Source organism: Cavia porcellus, unplaced genomic scaffold, assembly GCF_034190915.1.
Source record: "Cavia porcellus strain 051 isolate PalLab524CR breed Dunkin Hartley unplaced genomic scaffold, mCavPor4.1 scaffold_6, whole genome shotgun sequence".
In the NCBI taxonomy this organism is placed as follows: Eukaryota; Metazoa; Chordata; class Mammalia; order Rodentia; family Caviidae; genus Cavia; species Cavia porcellus.
Window position 1 is genome coordinate 35856081 of NW_026947489.1, and position 25842 is coordinate 35881922.

General features: G+C 39.2%; 1 protein-coding gene across 8 annotated transcripts in view; it reads right to left on the reverse strand.

The window, feature by feature from the left end:
* The window catches only part of Fmn1 (formin 1), a 400542-nt gene that overhangs the window by 76875 nt on the left and 297825 nt on the right, over positions 1-25842 (reverse strand). For all 8 annotated transcript variants that reach the window (XM_063250323.1, XM_063250322.1, XM_063250324.1 and 5 more), the window contains one exon: positions 16088-16180. In XM_063250323.1, the coding sequence (XP_063106393.1) occupies positions 16088-16180 (93 nt within the window). The remainder of the gene's footprint in view (positions 1-16087; positions 16181-25842) is intronic.

The window sequence follows — 25842 nt, forward strand, 5'->3', positions numbered from 1 at the left end:
AAAGAAGAAAATAAATGGGTCAAAATAGGTGTTATTTTTTACAGGGGGCTGAAGTGCTTGTGTTCCCTCAAAATTCACATGCTGAAACCCAATTTCCAATATGATGATGATGATGATGATGAGGAGGAGGATGATGATGATGATTAGGGCTTTTGGGATTAGTTCATAAGGGCGCCACCCTCCTGAAACGGATTACTGACCCTGTGAAGGAGTGGGAGGGGAGAAGGAAGGAGCCTGCTTCCTTTCACCACATGAAAGCACAGTGTGAAAGCAGCGTGTCTGAGGAAGCAGGCCTTCAACACTGTTTCCACATCGCTAGCACCTTGCTCTTGGACTTCTTAGCTTCTAGAACTGTGAGAAACACATTTCATACAAGATGTCTTGTTGTAGTGGTTCAAATGGATTCAGACTGGCAGACCTTTGACAAGGGGGATATTTAAGTAAAGACCAGAATGCAGTGAGGAGCAAGCCACATGGACACATGGGAAAGTGCACTCTGGTCAGAGGGAGGCAGCAGTGTGGAGTCTTGCAGCAGAAGAATGCTGACCGGGCTCCAAGAAAAAGACAAACTCGTGATGTTAGAGAGAATGAAGTAAGGACAAGCAACAGGTGAAGATAAAAGAAAGAGGAGAATCAGAGAGCACAGAGCCTTGTAGGTTAACAAGTACTCTCAAGTTTCTGGCCAAATGGGCAGCCACTAGATTTTGAGAAAGATCTACCAATTTGATGTGAATTTCAAAAGAATTTGAGGGGGCAACATTTAAACAATCTGAAAATCAGGAAGGTCAGTTAGGAACTATCACCAGTCCAGTTGAGAAATGATGGTGGTTTGAAGTAATGTGGTAACAGAAAAAGTATAGATGGAATTGTCAGATTCTGGATGTATTTTGAAGGAAGAAGTTGATAGGACTTGATGATATGGTTGTGGAGTATGAGAGAAGAAGTTTCAAAGACTTTCATCTTTAACATCTTGAAGAATGGCAGTTCCATTTCCTACAGGAAAACATGTATGTGAGGGTCATGAGGTGGTGTAAGGAAGCCATTTTGGTTTGGAACATCAAGTTGGGGATGCTTCATTTGGTATTAAGATGTTGAACAGGTTATTGGATATATGCCATACCTCAGAGGTGCGGTAAGGCAAGAGAGAGAGATTTGGGAGACATCAGAATAAAGATAGTATTTAAAACCATGAAGGGAGCATCTGGTAACTAAGCAGAGGCAGAAAGAGAAGGACTCTAGACAAGTTCAGAGATCAAGAAGATGAAAGACCACTGTGGGATACTGAGGACAATAGTGACACAGAAGGCGATGGCCTCACGATAAGGTAAGCAGTTTTCTAGAGAATGGGTTGGTCAGTGATATAAAATGCTGCTGAGAGGTACAGTAAGATTTTGTGTCACAGATACATGGTCCTGGAGGCAGAATTTGTATCAATTTATCCTCTCCCCCCCCAGGGTCTGATATATAGCAAATAATCTATAAATGTTGAGTGACTGACTGGAAAAGAAAAGTTGTGATCCATCACAGAGAGCAGGAGCCACTCTCTCTGGCTTCCTTGTCCTTTTATGGATGTGCATCCAGAGGTAAAGTGGAGAAAATATGACCACTTCCTTCCAGTGAAAGTATGACAAAGCCAAGTGATCTTGCCTCATCAAAGTGGCACCATCCAGAGACACTTCCAGCTGGAAGATCTTCAAAGGTTCTAGGGCACTGAGACACAGGGCTGGGGAGGAAATGAAGGCAACAGGAAAAGTAGTATGGAAAGAGAAAACAAAACAAAATAATGTTCCAGATGATTCTGAGCAAAGATGGGGATTCTTGAGGAGGAAAGAATCTGAAGCGTAAGTCACAAAAAATAAAAAACAAAATGGGGATGAGGGGAGGGGAATAACCAAGAGAAAACAGAAAGTTATAAAAGAAGACAGAGAAAATCGAGTTAGAGAGAAGAGAGAATTAAAACCAGGTGAGAAAAGAGCAAAGGAAATACGATGTGATTGGCTGATGTTGGAAAGCCTGGGTGTTGAGGGGACCCTTTCTGATTTCTCTGTGATTGCAGAAGGGACTCATGACAGGCTGGGAAGAGGAGAATCCTCTACCACAAAGCCTCTGAGCCTTACACACGCACACACACACACACACACACACACACACACACACACACAGACTAGGGTAAATGCTCAAGGAAAACCAAAGCACAGTGGCTCCAGGGTCACAAGTGTCTGACATCAGGTTCAGTTTTCCCCTAGTCTTCAGCTGGCTTACACAACATACACAGCTGCTTTCAACCAGGTGACCTCCTTTCTCTGTACTTAGCTAACTGAAGAAATATATTATCTATACACCTCTATGTGTAGAGTCCTTGATGATTAAGAAATACTTTGATAAGAAAAACATCAAGGTAATAGAATCTGAACTATTTTTATAAGTGTTCTTTTCAAATTAGTTGAGGGCCAGTGGTGGCTGAGGAAAGAAAGAAAGAAAGAAAGAAAGAAAGAAAGAAAGAAAGAAAGAAAAGAAAAGAAAAAAGCTTGAATGATAGCATTCTGACACAAAGACTGAAATTTAAACAACGTGAAGAAATCTCAAAAGCTGAACAGTCACCATTATCTGGTGCTTGTGCCACTATAGTCCAAAAGATGAGTGATGGATGATTCTCCATTTGTGCACGCAGAAGAGCAATCCAAGGCCCTGATGGAGCCACTAATTGCCCATCTGCTTGTTTACACAGCTCAGAGATGGTGACTGGACAAACAACTCATTTCCCTTGAAACTGGACCAAACTGGAGGAAGCCTGTCATATGTGACAGAGGAGAAATAGAAACAACTCTCATGGGGAAAAGGGCCTCCAGATCAAAGTCAGGGACCAGCAAGCTGAGCACAGATTGGCTGAGTGGTCAAGTTTTCCACAGAAGCTTCAGGCTTGCCACATCCCACATCCTGTCCCCCATCCCCTGGAACAGAGATGGACCCCCATGTGCTGAGGTCAGGACATTTAGAGATATTCAGATGAAAGAAGCAACCAGGGAGGGTCAACATCAAGCCAACCCCCAAATCTGGACAGCTAAGACTATGCTGCCCAAGAGAACTCCTTGATTCTTTGAAACCTCAGTTGAAACTCAGCATTTATTATTATACTGCGCAATTCTTTACCAGTTTAGTTTCTGTTTGTCTCCTAGACTAGACAGTAAATTATCTAAGGATGAGGACTTGATGTTCTCTGTATTACACAGAAAGGTACTTTCCAAGTAAAAAGCTAGTACACTCATGGTTATTGAGAACTAGCTTATGGTTACTGATGCCCAGCAACTCTTAATGGAATTTCTGGACTTTCTCTTTTTTCTTTGCTTAGATCAGAAAGTTGGATCAGAAGAATAATCATTGATGCTAGTGGCAGACTATGGATAAAAGTGGTGGCTGGCATTCATCAGAGTGCTTAGAATGGGAGTCAAAGGATTCTTTTGAGGACCTTTATCTCCTTGAAAGAGGTTTTGGCTTCCAACATATTATCAAATGTCCAGAAATACAACTGTAAAGTAGGAAGCAACAACAACAAGAAGGCCGTGAATAATTTGCCTGTGATCACCCATAATTAATTCACATTACAGGTTCACTATAGACTGTAAAAGGGGAGGGAGAAGACCTGCATTCGTAAGGCAATAGAGCCAGTTTTGGATTTTCCCTCTGTGCATTCACAGCTACACAATACAAATGCGATCAGCTAGTGTGGGAGACCTTGAGGAGAGACCTCCCTCAAGGCGCAGGTCACAGTGCTGGTTTTCCAAAGCAGAATGGGATGAATGGAGGTGAAGTCTCTGGGCAAAGCTCAGCAGTGCCAGGCTGGAGCAAATCCTTCCCATCGCCTTGTGACCAGTGCTTGCTGAACGTCTACTCGTGTGGCTCAGACTCTGTGGGGGCAGCTGGCAGTGAGAGAGGGCAGAGGAAAGCCAGAAGAGAAACACTTTTCTGGAAAAGGCTGAAATCCAGCTTACCTCATGTCCAGGACAAGCATGTTCCCAAGAGGAGCCATGACATTCTTCAAAAACTTAGAGGAGGAAGCTCTGATTTTCCCAGATCACAACAAAAAAAGTGAGATAAATGTTGGCACTTACAGATACTGCCAAGGACTTCATAGCATGGCTGAAACCTCTACTGTCTGTATCAGCCACATTCAAATGATGGAAACCTCTTCCCTCTCCAAGCACAGTAGCTGTATAAGAGAAATTTTAGATACCACGCAGCATTCCACACACAGGCAAGGTACAGAGCTCCCAGGAGCGTGGTTATTTCATTAAGTACCTAGGCACAGTGCTGCTTTGGGGGACAGGTGACCTCAGCCGGAGAGAGACTCTCAAGATGATTAGTGCAGACATCCCAGAGGGAGGAGGACCACATAAACACAGAAGACAGTTGTGCCAATGGCTTGCCATGTTCCAGTCACACTGAGACATCAGAGGGCTGTAATTCTGGACAAGTGGAAGAGTGGGAAGAGGTTGTGCGCACAACCTGTTAAGCCCCAAACAGTGTGAGCTGTTGTTCAAAGAAGAAAAGTTCCACCCGCCCTGATTTTTGGAAGGTGTACACAGACAAGAATGCCACATGACACAAAATCTTTGTTTTACATAAAACTGTTGCTCAACAGCAGATATTTACGCAGGAACAAAATTTTAAAACAAACGAACCATCACTATTCATCAGAGTTTATTTGGCCAGGTCTTTCTTCACTCCTTTGGCTTTTACATTAGATACTTTAGCTTGGAATTTCCCCCTCCCCTTTTCCTGACAGCTCATTGATTTTTCATGTGGGTCATCACAGTCTGTGGGAAACAATAAAGGCTACTTCTCAGGCTTATTGCTGCTTAAGTGATTCTTGGATGTTGTCCATTTAATAATTTTAAGGAATACATAAAAACAGACATATGTGGTATTTTAATCTCAGAGTATATGTACTGTGTCCCTGAAGAAAAGGTCCCAAAGATACAAGAGAATAATTTCATTATTTTAAAATAAGGCAGGTGGTGTTTTAAATTGATACACCTGGAATATGCAATCAAAACTCACAGTCTTTAATATGAATTCCAGATTAAGGTTTCTTATCTATATTTTCAAGAACAGTAAATTAGTACATAAGTAATGGGAAAATTTTTTATTTTCAGTGTGGATTTGGAAGTGGTCTTTAATGAGTCTGACACATTCCATCAGCCTATTCCAATCAGGAAGCATTTTTAGATGTGTGAATAGTGCAATTGGTCAGAATCTCTTTCTGTTATCCTGTAGCTCATAGCTAACGTCAACTATGTATGCTCTTTATATGAGAACACATTCTAATCTCACATGATCATAATTTCCTGCTGCATCTAAAGAGCCTTTACGTATCTGTCTTCAAATATTTTTTACTCCTTGGGAGAAAACCTCAGCTCCATGAATTTACACGTTAGTTACGTTCTGCTAGAAACTGGTGATTTCTGCCCTTAGGGCACAGAGCTCAGCTTGGTGATCAAGTCTGTAGGGTGACATCACTAATCCGGCCACTGAGGGAAATCATAATTTACCAGAAAGACATAAGCTTCCACTGTTAAGTGGAACGTTTTGTTGAAGGCAAGAATATGGAAAACACCCGAGTTCCCCATTCTGTTCCCAATATTTTGTCAAGTTTTTGATACTCTGTTCTATTGAAAGGTCTGAAAATAGTTTTATCCAGATTTTAAATGTAGCAGCACTTAATAAAAATGCAAAGCTCAAACTTTGTCTCTCTTGCCTATGCTGGAAAATTAACTTCCAGGCCTGCCTGTCCTCTCTCCCTGCTTTTCTCTTTTCTGTATGGAACCATATTTAAAATGAGAGCAACACATGGCTGGATGAAAGGGCCACCTGAATACAGTTCAAAACACCTGGGAAAAGGAGGAAAGGAATCTTCACTCCATGAAGTGCATAAAGTGGGGGATGCTGAGGTGACCAGCAAGCTGAGGCTCCAACTCCAAGGGCAGGATCTCTGAGAACAGAAACTTCAGCAAATGAGACTCTAAGTCCTAGGGAACATATCCTATATGATGGTGATTACTTTCATCTGCCCATTTTGGGCATGTAATGATCTAAGAGGTTATAAGGACCAGAACAACACCCTTATATTTTGCTATTTATCCATCCCCTAAAGATAACATCGATGCTTTTTCCTAGAGCAAGCACAAACACTCATCTTTGTAAGTCTGGATGGACTAAGTAAAAGTCAGAATCTATTGACCAGAATCAACAGACAAATCGAGGGGTCAGGAGACACTGTGGCAGCTTGCCTCCAATACAGCCACCATTGAGTCTTCTCTTTAATGTCTGTGGCTCTTTCACTGAAAGGTGACAGCCATAGCTTCACTCTCTTGAAAGTGAGCTGGCTTATAAAGATGTATTTGTTCAGAATGACACAGTGTCATATTCCTAGTATTTAAGAGGATTGGCAGCTTCTGTTACCTTTTCCTTGTGACATTTGCTTTAGAAAAACTTAGCTCTGACATAAGAAGGCTGATAGCCTGAGATGACCATGCTGTGGAAGAAAGTCCAAGCCACATTGGAGTGGTTGCATAGACTTTTAGAGATACCCAGCCAGTCCTCACTACCACATTAATCATGGGCCAGAATCCAAATGTGCATGTGAAAAAGCCATTTTCAGATGATTCCATTTCCGGTTACCATCTGACTCCAAATTCACTGATGACCAAGAGCAAAAAGTGACCAACTGAATATAGACAACCAGCAGAACTTTGATAGGTAGTTAATAAATTGTTCTAAACTATTAAATTTTGAGGTACTTCATGGGGCAGCAGCAAATAACCAGAGCATACACTGTGGGTTCCTAACATAATGGGATGTATTTAGAATGTCCACTGGTAAATGTAAGTTCCAGAGGCAAAAACTGTGTTCACCTTGCACAAGAGTAAGGAGCACAGTGCCTCAAAAACACTAAGGGCTTAACTAATGTTATCACTGAGTGGTTTAAACAATTTACCTGTGCTAGTGGGGCAAAAGAAGGTCTCATAATCAATAAACTATGTTACATGAAATTAGACCCTAACCTTGTCTGAGAAACATCGGTCAAACAACACATACACACACACACGCACGCACGCACGCACGCATGCACGCACGCACACACACACACACACACACACATACACAGAGGGGAAGGAGAAGGAGAGACTCTGCATACATCTGGTTATAATACTGAATCAGGTGTCTGACATAAGATAGCTGCTGTGATAGTTGCGATGACTTCACGGTATTGATGTTATTACTTCCATTTCTGAGGTGGGTGAATTCCCCCTTGTTTGGATGAAGTAACTTTTCTAAAGTTAGAAAGCTAACAAACGATTTGAGTTCCTATTTGTGCAATTCTAAAGCCATCTGTCTTTTCACTATGGTCTCCCAGGAAACCACCATAGAAACAACAACAACAATAACAAAATAATTTAAAAGAGATACAAAGCCCCTGCCTGAATCCTACACAAGACTATTTTACAGTGTGAAGCCCAGAGCAACTACAATTAATACCACAGCTCCGGCTGCAAACCATCGACCAGTGCCAAAGGAAGCTGATGCTTCAGAAAATACAAGTCCATGCACATGTACTAGGTCAGCACTTAGGCTCGGTTCTGGAATTGTCAAACCGAAGGAAGATATTGAGGTGAAAGTAGCACACCCCCAGGAGGAAGAGTAATCTCACATAGATTTTAGTGACTCTGTACATTACCTACTTGACTATATTATGCTCTAGAATTATTATAATTACTCCACATTTTATTGTTCCATCAAGGAAACAGAATGGCACAAGGAGCTCAGCAAGCAGACAGCTTGGTTATTTCATTGAATAATTTGGATGTCAGAGGGAGAAGGGATGCGGTACATAGGTAAAGTCTGGGCGTATCTTTGAGGTGGAATAGGGGTGAACCATCAAGGACTGGCAATTCAGGAGGAGCTTTTTATATAGTACTTTAGGTTTCTCATTTAAAAGAAACCATGTGACATTTACGTTCGTGTGTCTGATTTATTTCACTTAACATTATGCTCTCAAAGTCTATCCATTTTCTTACAAATGACTCAGTCTTACCCTGGTTATCCTCCATTATGGCAGAGTAGTACTCCATTGTGTATAAATGCATTTTCTTTATTCATTTGTCAAGGGCCATACAAGCTACTTCCAAGATTTACATTTTTTGAGGGAAGGGAGATGGAGGGGAGGGAAAGAGGATGAAGAAATGATTTGGTGTATTATGTACATGTGCCTATTCTCCACAAAGAATGTAAACATTATGAACTACAAACATGTATAATACAAAATAAATTAAAAGGTTAAAAGCGTAGGTTTGGCTAAATTTATGAAAGAACATGAGAAAACACTTCATTTCTGTAGCAAGAAAACCACTGTTCATCCCTGTTTGAAGTTTCTGATCTAACCAAATATACATTTTTAATTTTCATAAGAAAAATGCCTTAATCAAAATTTATATACAAAACTTGGCGGAGAAGATAGATATGTGTGTCCTCAGCTGGAAAGACTAATAAAAGAATTAAAATGTTAAAGAATCACTGTGTACAGTCTCATCCTACAACCTTTTCAAATATGTTTTGCAAACAATGGAAAAGCAAATTCTCATCATTCTCCCAAACTGCTAGACAGCAGTTGCAGTGTTGCAGTAATGAACAACTATCAAGGTTAATCAAAGTTAACTCAGGAGCACTCGTGGTCATTTATAACTATTACCTATAGAAAAAATGTAGTCAGACTATGGATCCCAAGGACCATGTGTTTACAGTACAATCAAGTGACCACTAGGTGGTGATATTGTGGGGTTTGGTAGCCATGATGCGATTCCTTAGTGGAATTATGCACAATTCTTCTACTACTAAGACGTAACAACAGAAATTACAACCATTCTTTAAAACATCTCATTGTGGAAAGATACAGTCCTGTAGAAAAGCTCGTTGCATATTTGGTGCCTTTTAAAACTGAATGCTAACTCTGTATGGTTGACTTTTAATTCAATTCATGATGATCCACACATTATGACAACATGGGCGCTTCAGATCCTAGATAAAATCAGCCTTTACCCAGTGCTTCTGGGCTTACTTTTAGGAAATATTAACATGAGAAACATGACTTTGTAGAACTTAAGACTGTCCTCTGTGTAATTAAATATTTACTATTTGAAGGTATAATCACTAGATCAGGAGTTCTCTAGAGTGGTTCCATGTGCATCAAGATTTTATAATAATCTGAGCTTCTACTAGTACTGACCCAATTCTTTTAAGGCAAAGTGAGCTCTGCAGAAGAAGAAGAAGACCTATACTATTTGAAAGAATAGAGTGGTCTTCCAAGAGACAGGCATTATCTACAAAACTACATATTATCTAATATACATTCTGCAAAACACTCACAGAAAGCAATTGAAGCATTCTTCTATTTCAAAGAAGGCAAACACTAAGTCAAAGAGCAGTCATGTGATAGAAACTGTAAGCAACTATGGATTAAAGCCTTGCCCCACTGCATGCCAAAGAGGAAGTGGTGGCTGGGCCAACAATTACTTGAAGCAATTTATCATGAAAAACTATTATGCAAGATGCATGGCTTAATACTAATTCTGTAAAGCACTCAAATATTTAAAAATTATGATAGAAATTTTGTTGGTATTTTCAGGGAAAGTATGTGGGGTTTCCACTAGGACTCCAGGAACGGACCCTTGAGGTTAAACTGTTCTCCTAAGCCATAACAAACGAGTCTACTGTTCTAAGTTTTTCTTTATTAGATGGTGAGAGGAAAATGCTTCTTTCTATTTATCCACAGGATCTTGGCACATAAAGAAAATAAGTGATTTTTCCAAGTTATTGGATGGCAAAAGACAACTCCAGCATTGAGATCATACTGAGGAAGTCATTGAAGCTTTCACATTTGGTTTCCTTATCTGGAAAGTTAGGAATGACAGAATCAGCCTTGAAAGATTACTGCAAAGCTTAAATGAAACACTGAGCTTCAACCATTAAGTCAAGTAGCAGCTCCTCTAGTCACCACCCGCCCTGAAAACTTAGGAGTGAAACTGTCACCGGACTGATGTTTCCCACAGTCTTTGGTGGTGGGATAGTAATAATGTTCTAAGCATATCGATGGTATACATGGAACGCTTTATAACTTGCATGGTGGGTTCATGTGCATATTAGGTCAGTTTGATCTTCATAATGATATGACACAGTAATATAATATTATCATTCTGTAGATGAGAAAAAGGCTCAGAGAAATTTATAAACCTTCCCAAAGTTACCTAGAGAAGCAGTGAGGTTAGTATTAAAATTAAGCTCTTTTTACTTTAAGGATAGTGTCTCTCCACTTCACTCAGGATACTTAAAATACACACACATCATTTTGCTGTGCCTACAATTACTAATACTGTGTTGTACACTAAAGAATTTGTTAAAGGTATAGATTTCATGTTAAGTGTTTTTAGCACAATAATGAAAAACTGTTATACGTGTAAAGAAAGAAGTTTTGTTTAAGGAAAGAATTAATAAAATAGAAACTTTTATATTTGAAAAATCTTTTAAGTCAAAAATACAGAAAGCCATGATAGGAAAAGTACATAGTGAAATTATTGTTGAGTATCATGAATAAAACTTCAGAAATTACTAAATCTCAACTTCTGGGGGAACATTACAGTGTATTTCTAGTTTTTCTGAAATAAACCAATGATATAAGGAAAGGTAAATTTTCAGTGCACACAAAGTATCTACATAAAGAGCCCGACTCGCTTATTGCCTGCTTTGTACTTACCAGAAAGAATTTACCTGGCTCCAGAATCTCATCAAAAGATCCTGAATAGTGGTGTGAGGAATGGGACTGGAGGAGGTCACCCCACACTACCACTCTGAGGTGGGCCCTCACAGCCTTCCGTACTTAACATGGGTAAAGGGCGTACTCAGAGTTGTAAGGTCAATTCAAGGGACAGTTCTTGTTCCACTAAAGAAACGAAGAAGTCTGGTTTCAGCTTGGATGGGAATATGTGGATATGTACATGTGTGTATACGTAAACATCTGCTGGTTTTCTAGAGAGAGACTGGGAAAAACAACCGAATTTACTTTACTTCTCTCCAAACCCAACTTCTACTGTCTTCCACTTCCATGTAATTCTGAGACATTGTTTAAAAACAGCAGATAAAAGCCTTTCTTTCAAGAATTAGGAGATAAGGCTTAAAATTCAAATATTCCTTGAAAAGTCAGATCTAACAAAGATCATGAAACATAAATCTCTGATATTTGGTTTTGCCCTGTCGTTAAGCTAGTGTGTGTCAAGGCATTTTAAGATATAAATCCTTACTTTCTTGCTGTATGTTCATGTAAGGGCACACTAAAGCATCTATGTAACAGAAAGCTAAGAGGTCCAGCATGAAACAGAAAAAAAGATTATGGTAACATGAAAGAAAAGGTTAGAAGCAAAATATCCCATATTTCAGAGACTCCTTCTAACCACTCCAGTTGCAAACTTCACAAGAAAGAGAAGTGATCAATCATAAGCAAAATGATGAGAGTCAGTCCAGGTAAAAGAGAAGGAACTGTGTGTGTGTGTGTGTGTGTGTGTGTGTGTGTGTGTGTGTGTGTGTATTTTGGACTGTTTTGTCTGATACCTTTGAAACAATTCACATACTTTCATTGGTCGGTAAGATTTTATCAGCCAGAGCTGTGGAGGAGAAGAAGGGTCATAGGAAAAGAAAGCAAGATACAAAAGCGAAGGCAAATAGGAGGGACCTTCAGACTTCCAAGCTGTTCAATTCAATGTCCAACCATAGGAAAAAAGCTGTGAGTGAGAGTATTCAGGTTTTAATTGCATAGAAATTTAATAAGAAGGCCCTGGTTCAGGAAGATAAGGGACTCCTATTGATACAGTAATAGAGGAAGTATGAACAGAAAGCAGAGTCTTGAAAAAAATCTGAATTGCAATTTTAGTCTAGTCATTTTTGATTCATGCATCATTACATTCAGAAATACAGACCTCACATATATGAAAGGTTGACTGTATCATAATTTAACATTTTCAGTATGGTCACCTATATTGTCTATCATATTTTACAATAAAAATAAGGCTTTAAGAAATAAGTATTTGCATGTATCAGCATATAAAAACAATATAAGAGTATGACATTTATCTTAGTCTGTTTAATGTATCGCCAATATACTTCATTACCAAACTTACGTTGTGTCAATCTTCCAGGAAGAAAAAGATATTTCACAGTGTAATCTACATGTCTTGTGAGTGGCATCATTTCATGTTTTAAGAGCAATTTCTGACACCGTTCATAACAATTCTCTTAGAACTGTTTTATATTAGGTAGATTGGTCTTTTCTTTGTGATCCAAGCTAACAATTTGGGACTGTGACAGTTTTTATTATTGCACTAACAAAGTATAAAATATTGGGCTGGGGATTTAGCTTAGCAGCATAAGCACCTGCTTTGCAAGCAAGTCGTGAGTTCGATCCCCAGTACCGACAAAAAAAAAAATTTAATGTTTTGCTAAGCTTTTAAAATAAATGGATGTTGAATTTTGTCAAATGCCTTTTTAAGCATTTAATGCTAAGCAATGACTATATGAATTTTCTCCTAAGATCTATTAATAGGGATGAATTATATTAATAGACTTCCCAGTATCACATCATCTTCCTATTCCAGGAATAAGTTCCATTAGGTCATGCAAGTGACTATTAGATTTATTTAGAACTTTAGATTGGTCCACAGTTTTTATTTCTTTTCTTTTCGGGAGGGCAATTTCTTTCCAGCTGTATTAGTATTATATACACATTACAAAGAATTTAGACACTTCTCTTTGCACAACTTTTCACTGAAGAGAAAGAAAAAGAGAATTAGAGCTATTAAAAAGAAAGTCTCATAGCTACCAGCTCAAAATAAAGGAGTCAAGATTTTAGTTTGGGATGGGGAAGACAGGAGATGTACAGAGAGGAGGGAGCTGGGAGAAAAAGCTTGAGGAAAGAGTAGGGACAGAGGGAGAGAAAAATTTACTTTGGAGGGAAAATATGAATTCTTTGTGGAAATTTCTGAGAAAAAAGATTCAAACAAATCCTTTCTGGTAAGGGCTACTTAACAGGCCTCTGATAAAACAGCTTTCTCTACCTTCTGCTCTGTTATTTTAGTGACCAAGAACATCAGATTATCTTAATTTTGATCATTTGATGACAGCTGACATCATCTCCGCTGGTGCCTTCTGGAGTGCGTGTCCCCTGCCCTGTTTCTTCCTTGTGATCACACAAGAATTATCCTGTCTCCCAGGTCTCACTGTCTAGATCACCCACTCGCTTCCTTAGTGGTTGAACATAGTGAATCAGATGAGTTATTACGACCTTTTTTGAGATTAAAGTAAAGAGAGTTTTTAATAATGCACTGTTTTTCTGCAGTTTAGAGGTGCAGCTATAGCGCTCGCCAATCTAATATGATCTAGGTGCTAGATTACATACCAAATTACATAGTAGGAACTATGGGTTAAGAACGGGATACGTGCATGTACCCAACACAGAAAGCTGTTCTCATATCTGGGAGGACGGATTACAGACATGTATTATAGACCAAAAATGCACCTCAACAGATTCTAGCATGATTTACCAATTTTGAAGTGATTTAAACAAACAAACAAACAAAAAATTTATGTAAGAAAAAGAAATAGTCTCCAGGTACTTCATGTTATTCAGGCTCTTCGTTTATTAACTGAACAAATCATTGTTCCTCTCTAGCATGAGCCAGGCTGTGTGTGTAAGATGAGGGAAAAGCCACATAAGCAGGGCCAGGCAGAACAGTCACAGATGCTATGGTTACTGAGCACTTTAAAACATGATTTCAGTTGCATTCAGTGTGGGAAATCAAAGGTGCTAGCTTTTAGCTTGGTAAATTTATTTATTTTCTACCAGAAAAATTTTTTGACATGAAGGACACCTATAAACAGCTGGTCACAGAATCTTAGGAAATACTTTGAGAAAGTAGGGACCAAATGGTTCAGGCAGATTCATTTTGAACTTGGCACAACTCATAGATATCAGATAAATTAATGGAAATTAATGGAAAATGAGATAAACCCACTTGTAAGGCCATGGGAGAGCACTGGTCTTAGAGCCAGTTTAGGTTCCAGCCCTCCCTGCCAAAGCTATAAATACAAATGACCAATTTAACAGCATGAAAAGACCACCTACAAGATCTATACCTGGGATCTAATCAGCTGCCATGCGCCTTCTTTCAATTATAGGATCCCTGCCACGTTTATGGGAACTTTTAATGTGAGCATCACATTTTTGAGGGCTATATCATTATGACCATGTTTGATCTGAGGGTGGGAAAGTATGAGCTTTTAAAAAAAAAGGTGCCTGTACAAGATTACTCTGAACTCAGTGGTAAATTGGAAGCAACAAGAGCCCTCTGTAGAAAAGAAGAAGGGAAAAAAGTAAAGGTTTAGATTCCATGGGGATTGCAGCCCTGAAAAGTCATACCATTATGACTTTCAGTTATGCTCAGGAAATGAAATTAGTTAAGTACAAATACAATTGACTTGTCAACACTAAGGATATTTTGAGAAGGAAAGTATAATAAAAGACAATAAGGACAAACACATCATCTCCTTTTGCATGTGACAACAGGATATGACTTACAAATGAAAAATTAAATCAACATGATTGTTAGCAGAACTGAATTACAGCATAAATAAAAATAATCTTAATTATGAATCAACTGACACAAAGCATATGACTTCTCAGGCATAAAGAATGCAATTGCTTAATACTTCATGAGAGAGACAATCCCTAATAAAAATACTGGTTTTCTTGCTAAATAATCTATATAAGCTCTACTGTAGAAGTATAGAAGCATCTTTGCTCAACACTTTGATTCCCTGTGCTCAGATCTGGTGACACTTCAGGGACTATTCTGCATCCTTTCAGTGGGCCATGTCATTGCTTCTATGACTTAAGCAGCAACTTCCAGTGTTTCGCCCAGCTCTGTCCCATGAGCACACCATATTGACCAAGTCTCTCACATGGATGTCAAAGATAACATACCTAAAGTTCAGCTGATTTTCTAGTCTTCCTCATCCATATAAATACAGTTATCCGAGAAAGAGAGACAGAAAGAGAGAGAGAGAGAGAGAGAGAGAGAGAGAGAGAGAGACTTTTCTCCAGTTTCACCTAATAAGTTATGATCCTCCTAACAGACTTTTAACTATGTCCCTTCCTTTTTTATTTTTCCTTACCATTGCTTTTGCTCAAGCTCCTTATCAATCTCTCACTCTTCCAACATTTTTAAATTGCTGTTAATTGTAATGCATTTCTTAACAGTGAAAAGCAAAGAGGGAAAAAAAACCAAAAGGGAAAATCCATACACCAAACACCCAACATGAACATGCTATTCCGGTACATACTATTTTTCAGTATCACCTGTTGTCTATAATGTAAAGTTCAGCTTCTTTGGCAAGTACCATTGTGCAATGCCTTCCCCCCTTGGTCTTGAGTTTTTTGTTGGCTGCACCAAGTCTTGCCATTCTGAGGTTGCAGTGCCTTCTTCTGCCTGGAATGTCACATGTCTGATGAAACTGCTCAGTCTCATTTCCGCATCTACACCCTAGACTGAGAGTAACGCTTACTCAGAGCAGAGCCAGAGGAGCAAATGCATGTGATTCACTAGCATAAGATGTAGCAGATAGAATCACTGAGGGCATGGATTTACTGTTGCCACTGCTGTCACTATCACCTGTGTTCTTTTTGATGTCTGCACAAAAATATTTCCTTGGTTGAATCTTTCCTGACTTAACCCATAAGTGTCAGGCATTCTTCTGCTCTGACCCTACATACCTAACTGTAGTTTTATATTATGCAGCTCCAAATTGATGGAACATTTACATTTACATTTCTGATGTTGGGATGCATCATATAATGCACATCATAGTTTAATTGACAGCAATCTCTTTCCTTAATAGTGTTGGCTATTAACGGTGTTTCTTATAATGAACGAGACATTAAATGCAATACTACACTTACCTATATGATAACCGCCATAAAAAATTCTCCTACCTTTCTGGAAGAACTCCTCTAGCTTGTTCTTGAAAGGCTGGAGATACTCCTTCGGGGACTCCCTGCACACCACCATCATCTGTTTCTCACTTGCTGTGAAGAGAAGTTCAGAATTAGACTCACTCGAGAACATGTATTTGCTGAGCTTGTGCTGTGGGACAAGCTGTGTTCTACATTTGGGTGTCAATGATGCAGGCTCCTTGTCACTCCTTGTTTATCTGAACTCAAGGGAAAAATAATTAGTTCATTCTAAATATAAATCTATCATTTTTAATTTTCCTCTTAGAGATGGCGAAACAACTATCTGGGACAGGTAAAATATTTTGCTTTGTAGTTCTCTCAAAATAAAGAGAAGCAAAAACTATTAAAGGACTAGTCTCAAAGCATTAAGGGCCCTGGTCCTTTCTCTAGTCATTCTCCAATACTAGAAATTTAAAAAGATTTTTCAAAAATTCACAGATATGCAAGTTACCCAGAACTATCAAATTAGAGATTCCTGAGGCTAACATACACACCACAGCATGAGAACTAAGAACATATCAGAAGGAAAAAGAGAATTTCTCATAAGTTGCTAGAGGTTTGGATTCTTCAAAGTTTGAAAACATCCAAATTCTAATAGTTCTATTTTTATAGAATAATTTTTCACAAACACAGATAATATGAGGCATGCTTACAATTTAGTAATAGGGTAAATGAAGACATGACAATAATTTCTTCAAAGTTATTTCTCTGTGCCCAAAGCAAAGCTGAAGGCAAAATTTGTTTCCATGAGTTCCAAAGTATATCTCCCACTCTTCCCTGCTTTAAAGGGGTTGATCACTACAGATCTTCATTGTTCTGGATGTGGTGATGGACTCCACGCTCATCAAACAGTTCAAGTTTTATGGGGCCATGTCATGTGGTGGTAAAGGTTTTATGCTTGCATCAATATCTATCTGGATTTATGTCGGGTGAGGCTTTTTGCTCTCATCTGCAAAATGGGACCACCCTCCACCCCAGGTATGATATGGCAATTAAATGAGGTAATGCATGTAAAATGGTTTGCAGAGTGCTTGGCATAGTGGGGAGGCTCATAAATATTACCTATTATTTTTATGATTTAGTGAAATTGGTTGGGAGAAATGTCAGCGCAGGAACAGCGAGAGACTCATGGCTGGGGATCATGTGCTACTGATGCTATGGGCTACATTTATGGGAATCTGTCATAACGCAAATCTCCTGTGCACAACACAAGAATAATGATTTTTATTCCTCTGCTGAAGTTCCATCATCTGTTGTGAGAATTTGCAGGTCAACCCCTAGAGAAAGATGGAGCAAAGTATGGCATTATTCCCCAGGCCTCTGAGCCTCCTGGTTTTGAAATTAGAAACTGAAGCCAGGACAAGTGACAGCAGCTCCACTGCTGTGCTCACAGGTCCTTTCTGCAGCTCTACAACCTGGGACTCCTATGTGGCCCTGGGAATTAAACTTCTCTACACAATCAAGGAGAGGGCTGCCCTCTGACTGTCCACACAGTCACAGGTTCCAGGGGCCAGGCAGCTCAGCCACCTCAATTTATTAACTTGGCTTATCTGCGTTGTTTTTTAAGCAGACGAATGGGAGACCTAAAGACTAATTAATGATGACACTGGAGACTGGCGGTGCAGAAAGGAGAGAGGTCACGGGCAAATACACAAATGCCGCCCATTGTCCAACCAGAAGACTCTTCTGCAATACTGCAAGACCACCAAAGTTGCCTCAGACACTGGTGCAGCCAGCGGTTCCACTGTCAAAAGTTGAAGCCTCTCTAGTTTCTCTTGCTTTTATTTTCTTCTTTGTAACACTTTTGACTATTAAAAAGTTACTCATTTCTAAAGTTAGCCATTAATAGGTAATCATGATGAGAAAACAAATTTAAAAAACCAGGTCACAATGAAATACTGGAGAGTAAATTGAGAGTCTCACCATTTAAAAGTTAAGTACTCATGAATCATTTTAGCCAAAGTAAAGCTATGGCCCAGAATGTTTTGCCATTTTAGACATCAGGTTAAAAAGCATAGGTGATTATCTACTTTTTCATTTTGATTCCTAACAGCAAAGTAATAAAATTTATTGAACCACTTTAAAAGTATGGGTGACAAGATATAGAGGCAGGACCTAAATATAATTAAGAAAAATCTAATAAATATTTAATTACTTATGAATTACTCTTAAAGATACATTTATTTATTCTTACTTTGCATGTACTTGCTCAGAAAGTTATTTAACAACGCTCAGACTCCAAGTTTTTGATACATAAAATCTTTTGAGAACCTAAACAAACATACAGAAAAAAAGCATTTTCTGTATTGAACAAAACAGGCTGATCTCTATCTATCTATCTATCTATCTATCTATCTATCTATCTATATTTTACATCTTCTGTGTCATGGTTTAAATGCAGAATGTTAAACAAAGGCCTCGTTTGTTCACAGAAAGAGATGGTTTGGGGATGTGACTGGATCCCGGGATGCTATAGTCAAATATGTGGGGCCTAGACGAAAGGGTGGGTCACGGGGGCATGGCCTGGAGGGGTTCATCCCTCCCCAGCTCTTCCCTTTGTTCTCTGCTTTCCTGGCTGCCGTGATATGAGCAGCTTCCCTCCATGCCCCTCCTAACTTGGTGTCAGTCTACTGTTCCCTGAGACCGCTAAAATCCATAAGCCAAAATAAACCTCTCCTCCTTCAAGCAGTAAATGTTGGGTATTGTGAGTCAGCAGAGAGAAAGCAAGTAAGACAAGCCATTTAAAACGCTCAGGTGGCAAGAAGCCTGGTTGTACAACATATTGTCCATGGTTCTAGTCTTTTAGTTTCAAGAAAGATTAGAGGATAACAGTCCCACAATTCCTTGAATAACTAACATCCAAGAAAGATAACTCACAGGTTGAATTAAAAAGGTCAAGGATAGTTTAAGAGGAGAAAATATTTTTCAAGAAAAAGGAAATAAGATGGGCCTGAATGTGCCATTTGGGATAAGATAAGTATATCTGGACCCCAAGGAGCTCCTCTTTCTATTTTGGGTCACTGGTGCCCTGTATCCACAGTATGCATAGCTCCAAGGGAGAGAATATCTGTAGGACAGAAAAGCTGCTTCATCTCAGCAGTCCCCCCCAAGTTACAGGTGAGCAATGAAGAGCATCAGAACCACCCTGATTAGGGAAAGGAGTCCAAAAGCTACCAAAGACATGGGAAGTTTGCAGTATTCTTCAGAGTGCTCTGATAAAATCTCTTTGTGAAGATGTTTAATCAGAGTGAAAAAAAGCCCTAAGCAAGCTTGAGGCTGAAAATCAAAGAGTATTATCTAGCACAAGTTAGGTCTGAAATATTAAGTAGATATTCACGTTGTGTGTAAAAAGCCTGCAACTCATGACACATGGCTAGGATAGAAACACACACCAAGGAGCTACTTACATAAAAGTGGTATTCAAAGACACAGCAAAAGGTGAATTTTCAGGGAGAAATTATAGTCATGCAAGACAAGGCTACAAGATGAACTCTGGAGTGTGCAAACACAGAGAAGAGGTCAGCAATGGTGGGGGGGGGATGAGCTAGTAAGAAGAAAAGACGGAATGCAGAATCACCTGATCTAAGAGGAAAATAGTGTGGCGAGGAAAATAAAAAGCAATCACCTCTCTGTAATGTTGGTGAAAGGCAAGGAAGATGGTGACAAAGAAGGGATCCTAGCAACACTGCGGTCACTGTAATTTCAAAGGCAGTTCCAGGGAAGCTGGGAATGCAGGGAGGAAGCCAAGCTGGAGCAGAGTGATGTGAGAGAAATGACCCTACAGCCACATGTTTTAAGAAGTTAAACTAGAGAAGGAACAGCAAAATGGGGAAACGTTTGGAGTCAGGCCTACAACATAGCTCTGCTCCTCCGTGTCAAGTACTAAAGATCAAAACATGGGTACTTCAACACTGAATTATTTCTTAATGTGCCTGAGATGTTTTAAATAAAGTTTTCTTTGGTAGACGTAGGACTCCTTAGAGAGTTCTCATCCATTCTTTAAGAAAAATTCACAGAATCTTCATCTCACACCGCAGTCATTCAGTGTAAGAAGACATGCCCTGGGCTACTCTGAACATGTGCAGAAGAGGTGGAGGCCACTAGAGAGCTGGTGCCTTTACCTCAGAGGAATGTTTTGAACAGAAACAACACCCACTGGAAGCTAGAGCCCAGGGGAATTCCATGACACTGATTCACTCCCAGGAAGGGGCTGCCCCAGGTCAAATGCACCTTAATGTCCCATGATTGTGAGTACTGTCCATGAAAAAATTTAAGTAGACCTGACAGGGCTAAGTGAGGACATGCGAGCAGGCTGTAGCACTTTTGGAAAGACTTGTAAAACTGGGCCATTGACTGTAGCCTTTGCACGGTATTGTCTAAAGCACTGTGCAAAGGGCCTTCCTATCAAACATCACAGCTGAGTCAGAATTTCCACTGCGATGATTATGTGGTTATGGGTGCAGCCTTTGTCTGTGAGACATTAGCATGAAAAATATTCATTAATCACATACCCATGACCGGGCCTAAGGAGAGATGGATTCAGCATGATTTGATTTATAGGGTGTTAAGTGATCCAGTCATTTATTAAAAAATATTCCTTCCAATAGTCCCCATGAAAATCACAACCATTAGAAGTTACCCTTTGAACTGAAAACAAATTTGAAAAGAAATGTGATCATGAAGAATACATTAAGGCTTTAGCATAAGTTTGTTTCTAAGACTGATTTAGAAAGTCAAGGTATTTCAAATAATGTATAGGAAAAGTGAGTTTTAATGGAAGAAAAAGACACAACTTCCAAGATTCTGATCTCTAGGCTGATTATGTCACTGGATGCCTCAGGCAAGCAGTCCAAGGATAAAGTTCTTGGGCATCTAAAGCAAAGGAAACTCATTTTGGGGGGAAAAAATGAAGGGTATTATAAGAGTAATACACACACACACACACACACACACACACACACAGAAACTTGAAAAACATATTTAAAATAGTAGGGAGGTCTCCTGGGCATGGTGGTTCATGTCAGTAATCCCAGAACTCTGGAGGCTGAGGCAGGAGGACTGGAGCAAGTTTGAGACCAGCCTGAGTTACAAAGTGATTTCAAAACCAGCCCAAACTGCACAGCGAGACCCTGTCTCAAAAAGACAAAAAAAAAAAGTTAGGGAGTAAAGTTAGTCATGGTACTATGACCCGAATATAGTTATCATGCATCTTTTTCTTTTTTTCCTTTCTCTGTTGAGGTCTTTATATCACCGTTCTTGATTCTCTATAATTTTATAGGAGTTGTCTTCAAATGTGATGTTATATACTTATATTTGACAATGAAATATTTATATTTTGATTCTAGCAACATTTTTCATATTTACTCATACAACATTTTCTCATGTTATTTCACAAAATCTACAAACATTTTTTCCCATAGCCACACATAATTTCAACAAGGGAATATATATCATAGTTCACATAATAGTTCCACGTTAGTTGAACAGTGAAGTGCTATATTATTCCCACAGTGAGTCAGGCTTTGTGTCCATATAAATTCATTATGAGTTCATGATTATTTCTTTAAGATACAAGAAGTAGAATGATGGGTAAAACAGGGAAAAAAAACTTGTCACAGTTTTTAACACATACAGGTCAAACTTCTTTCCATACAACTAAAGGTTATACTACAGTGGGAGAGGGAAAGGGAGAGATGTGGGAAACAAAGCTGTGTTTTCCATCCCATTCTGTGGAGGTGGTTGGACTTACAAGCTAAACCTGCCTGTTATGCCTGCCACTGAAGACGTGGCGCTGCACTGGAACAGGTTACTCTTCAGAAAGGAGAGTAAAGGGGCTGGGGGATTTAGCTCAGTGGCATAAGCGCCTGCCTTGCACGCAGGCAGTCGTGAGTTTGATCCTGGTACCAATAAAAAAGAAAAAGACAAAAAAAAAAAAAAAAAAAAAAAAAAAAAGAAGAAAGGAGAGTAAGCCCCGGAATACAGCTCAGCAGCACAGCACCTCCCTGGCAAGCACAAGGTCCTGTGTTTGATTCCTGTATTAAAAAAAAAGAAAAGGAAAGAAAGAAAGAAAAGACAACAGAAGTAACACAGCATAAGCCTAGGCTGGAGGTCATAAAACCAGCTCTGTTTTTTTGAAAGACCATAATATGTCACATTAATTTAAATGTAAATTACAGTATGGTAAAACAGGCAGAGGCATCTGAGTATGAGAGCTATCTAAAGGCAAATTTACATCACACACTCAGATTTTTGACATATACATTTATATAAATTATAAGCTCACATAATTTTAGGATGCTTGGACTTGATTAATTATATCAAGTAACCATCTGAATGTATGATTATAATTCAAGCCGTTTTTAAAGACTAGATAGAACCTCCATTTTGGGACAGTCCAGTAACATCTACTTCAAGAAGTATGCATGTATCATTAGTAAAAGTCAGTGGCCAAAGACTGTAAGGTTATTGATGGAATCAGCAAAAGCATGGTGAAGATCGATTAAGCAAAATGGCTCATTCCTACAGAAATTATATTTGAGATAGAGTAACAAACCCATTATACTTATTACTCAACTCAGGAAAATGGTTTTCCTATAGAACTCTTCAATAGTACTCTTGTGAAGTCAACTTCTGAAATTAAAAAGCTTATTTTGCAGGAATTCTCACTAGAAATCAATGACAGGATCTTTCATCAATTGTTGAAGGCAAACTCTTAAGAAATCAGCGTAAGGAAGACATCACAATTCTGACTGAAGACTTCTGTCTCTGGCAGTTAAACAGCAGGCTACAGGGACACTCTTAATTGAGATACACAAGCTTATGAGCAAAGAGCAACCTGTCTGCATTGTCAGTCAGGACAGCTGCAAGCCGTCTACACTGCCTCTGACCTCTGAGCCCACGTCCCCATTTCGGCTCTTCCTGGTTAGTCATATTGACTACAAGTTCCTACTACGGAAAGTGTTTACATCTCAATAGACCATTAAGAAATAAAGGAGAAAAATGTAAGAGGGAGAAAAGAGAAAAGAAAAGGACAGAAAGTTGTTTTGAAAACATACAGTCTTGGCGAGTGGGCGGATTCGGATATCCACTCTTGGCGATGAGAATCGCTGGCAAAGCACGAAGCTGGCAACTACTGTCCATCAGCTTGCCACTGTCTTCAGATTTAATGCAATATTTGGCTCAGACATTTAAAAAAAGTTCTCTATTCCAGCTAAAATATTTACACAGTCCTATGTGTCTCACTTAATGCCTGTTAAGCAATCGCCTTTTAAAACTCCGCAGACACTTGTAAATCTGTCGGGAGAATTGTGGCCTATAAACAAGACTTCACATAAAGAGAGTTGCATTGTCAATTTGCCGGGAGTCAGGATTTCTTAGGATGTGCTTGCAAATAAAGTTAGGGATCAGAAATAGTTTCAAATGGGTAACAAAGTGGCCAATAGTTTTACTTGTTGGATGCAGTCAGCAGTCTTAATGCGAAACCTCCAGACACTGACCTTGGCTATTTAAAGCCATGTTATCCTGTAAACCTGTCAATGATTGTACCCTGCAGTTGAGTTATGACTCCAGGAATTACTGGTCCAGTATTCCCTGGTAGTATGTAGTCAGGGCCTAGCAGGTTAGGTAGAGGAGTTGGTGAAGTCTTTACCAGGAAGCTATCACAGGGCTTTATGTAATGTGGCTGGTGTCTGTTAAGAAGGATGAGAACTGTTAGAAGAAAGAATTTCTGATGTTAGGAAAAACAGAAGAGCTGAAATGAAAAAAAATGGTATCCTCAGAGGAACACTAGATACTCTGAGGCTGAAATGCTTATTAAATTTTCTAACACCTTCAGCCCTGAAGTTAATGAACCTAACATGATTAAAATTAAAGGCACGAGACCCATCCAAACCATCTCCTGCTGGCCTGGGCAGCTCCTGGAGTTCCTCTGTCTTAAAAAATGAATCAGGTGCTTATTATATTGCTCAGTCACTTACTTATTATTAGATTAGTTCCCTTTTCATTTTTGCTCCATCTCATCGATGCACATGGCTCTGATGATTCATAATTCATTTTACAGTAAATATGATTTAAGGCATAAAAAATACATATAGTGTACACATCAGTGTCAGAACAGCCCCAATTTAAAACTTTTAATTTTAGGGTATGGGGAAGTGTGAAAGGGAAGAGATCCTATATTAAAAAGCACAGTGAGATATTTGTCATTCCTAGGTATACAGTGCCTTGAAACTGGAGGCAGTGAATATTTGTTGATCTCTCCAATGGGTCACAAGGAAGAAGGGCTTTGTAGATGTTTCTGTAAATGAGTCTACAGCACACTTGAGGGAAAACCATGTGCCTTTCCACCACCATCAGATCGGCCAGTTTAATCACTGTTGTTAGAGATAGGTCTGATTCCTATTCCTAGCAGAAGAAAAATCAGAAAACCAAGTAGCAATATATCTGTCCTCTAGAAAGTAAGAGTAAATTCTTGCTCTTAAACTGTGTTTATAAATGACTTGATATTTCAGTAAGTTTATTTAAAATTAGCAGTTAGCTCAGTGCTTAGAATAAATATTTGCTGAAAAAAAAATGAACTGATTGAAGAGGTCAAACAAGGTCCTCCTCCTAATCTGTAGATTTTCTTTATGTTCAGGGATTTATTGAGGTTTGTAAAGATCATCAAAATGGCCCAAAAAGCAATATTTCTACCCTTTTTTAATTTTGCTTTTTTTCTCTAAAACAAACAAACAAACACGCTAAAGAGTTGATTCCCCAAGTTGGCCATTATAGATTTGGTTTGGGTGTTTCCCCTTCCTGTGTGTTACAGTACTGGAAAAATCTTGACCTAATGGTGTCAAGAGTGCTTACTCACTCTGATTTGGACACGCTGCCATTTATCTGTATGTCCAATAGCTCCTTGAAAACTACTCCAAGTTGTTAACCTTAAATGGCCAAGACGTCAGCTGGCCTGGTGTGTACCATCTCATTTCTACTTCTCACAAGAACCCTATGAGCTCAGTTCTGCTACTGTTCCTATTTTTAGGTGAAGACGAGCAAAGTCACAGAGATCATACATAGCTGAGTCAGAATCTACACTCTGTGTTGTCAGATCCCCTGGTTTTATGCTATCCTCTTACCTTTATCATCTACAGTGATGCTGGAGAAAAAAATGTGGAATACTTAAGAAAGTGCTTAAGGAATTGTAAGGAATGAGGCCAACATTAACTACAGGACACCAATTTCCACTGCTGGAACTCCTTCACTTTAATTAGCGAAGCAGAAGGTTTAGGAAGAGGTCCAGTTACTAAATGGCATTCAGAGATCTGTTCCAGGGTTGCCAGTTGCCAGCTAGATCACGGACCTCTCCGAAGGTACCTAAAAAATAGAATTATAGCCCATGGCTCCTGTCCCTATGAGCTTCAGTGAGGTGAAGAAACCTGGGAGAGATAAGGACATTGGTCAAAACTCCATCTCCTCCCAAGACTAAAAGGGCTCCCCTGTAACTTCATCCATTTGGTCATCAGATGTAAAAAGAATCCATTTGTGGACTATGAATTTTCTACAGAGCCAAGATATACAGTTTACTTGGGCAGAAACCTATTTGGATAGTCACAAAAGCACCCAGAAATCCATTTCTGTGAAGAAAATGCTTTGACCTGATATAAATGTATAGTACTATACTTTGAGCTCTGGCTTGGCCAAGGAGACCTGTGTTCTATGCCCAGCTAGGGGATTCTGACAGTGCTGCGTCC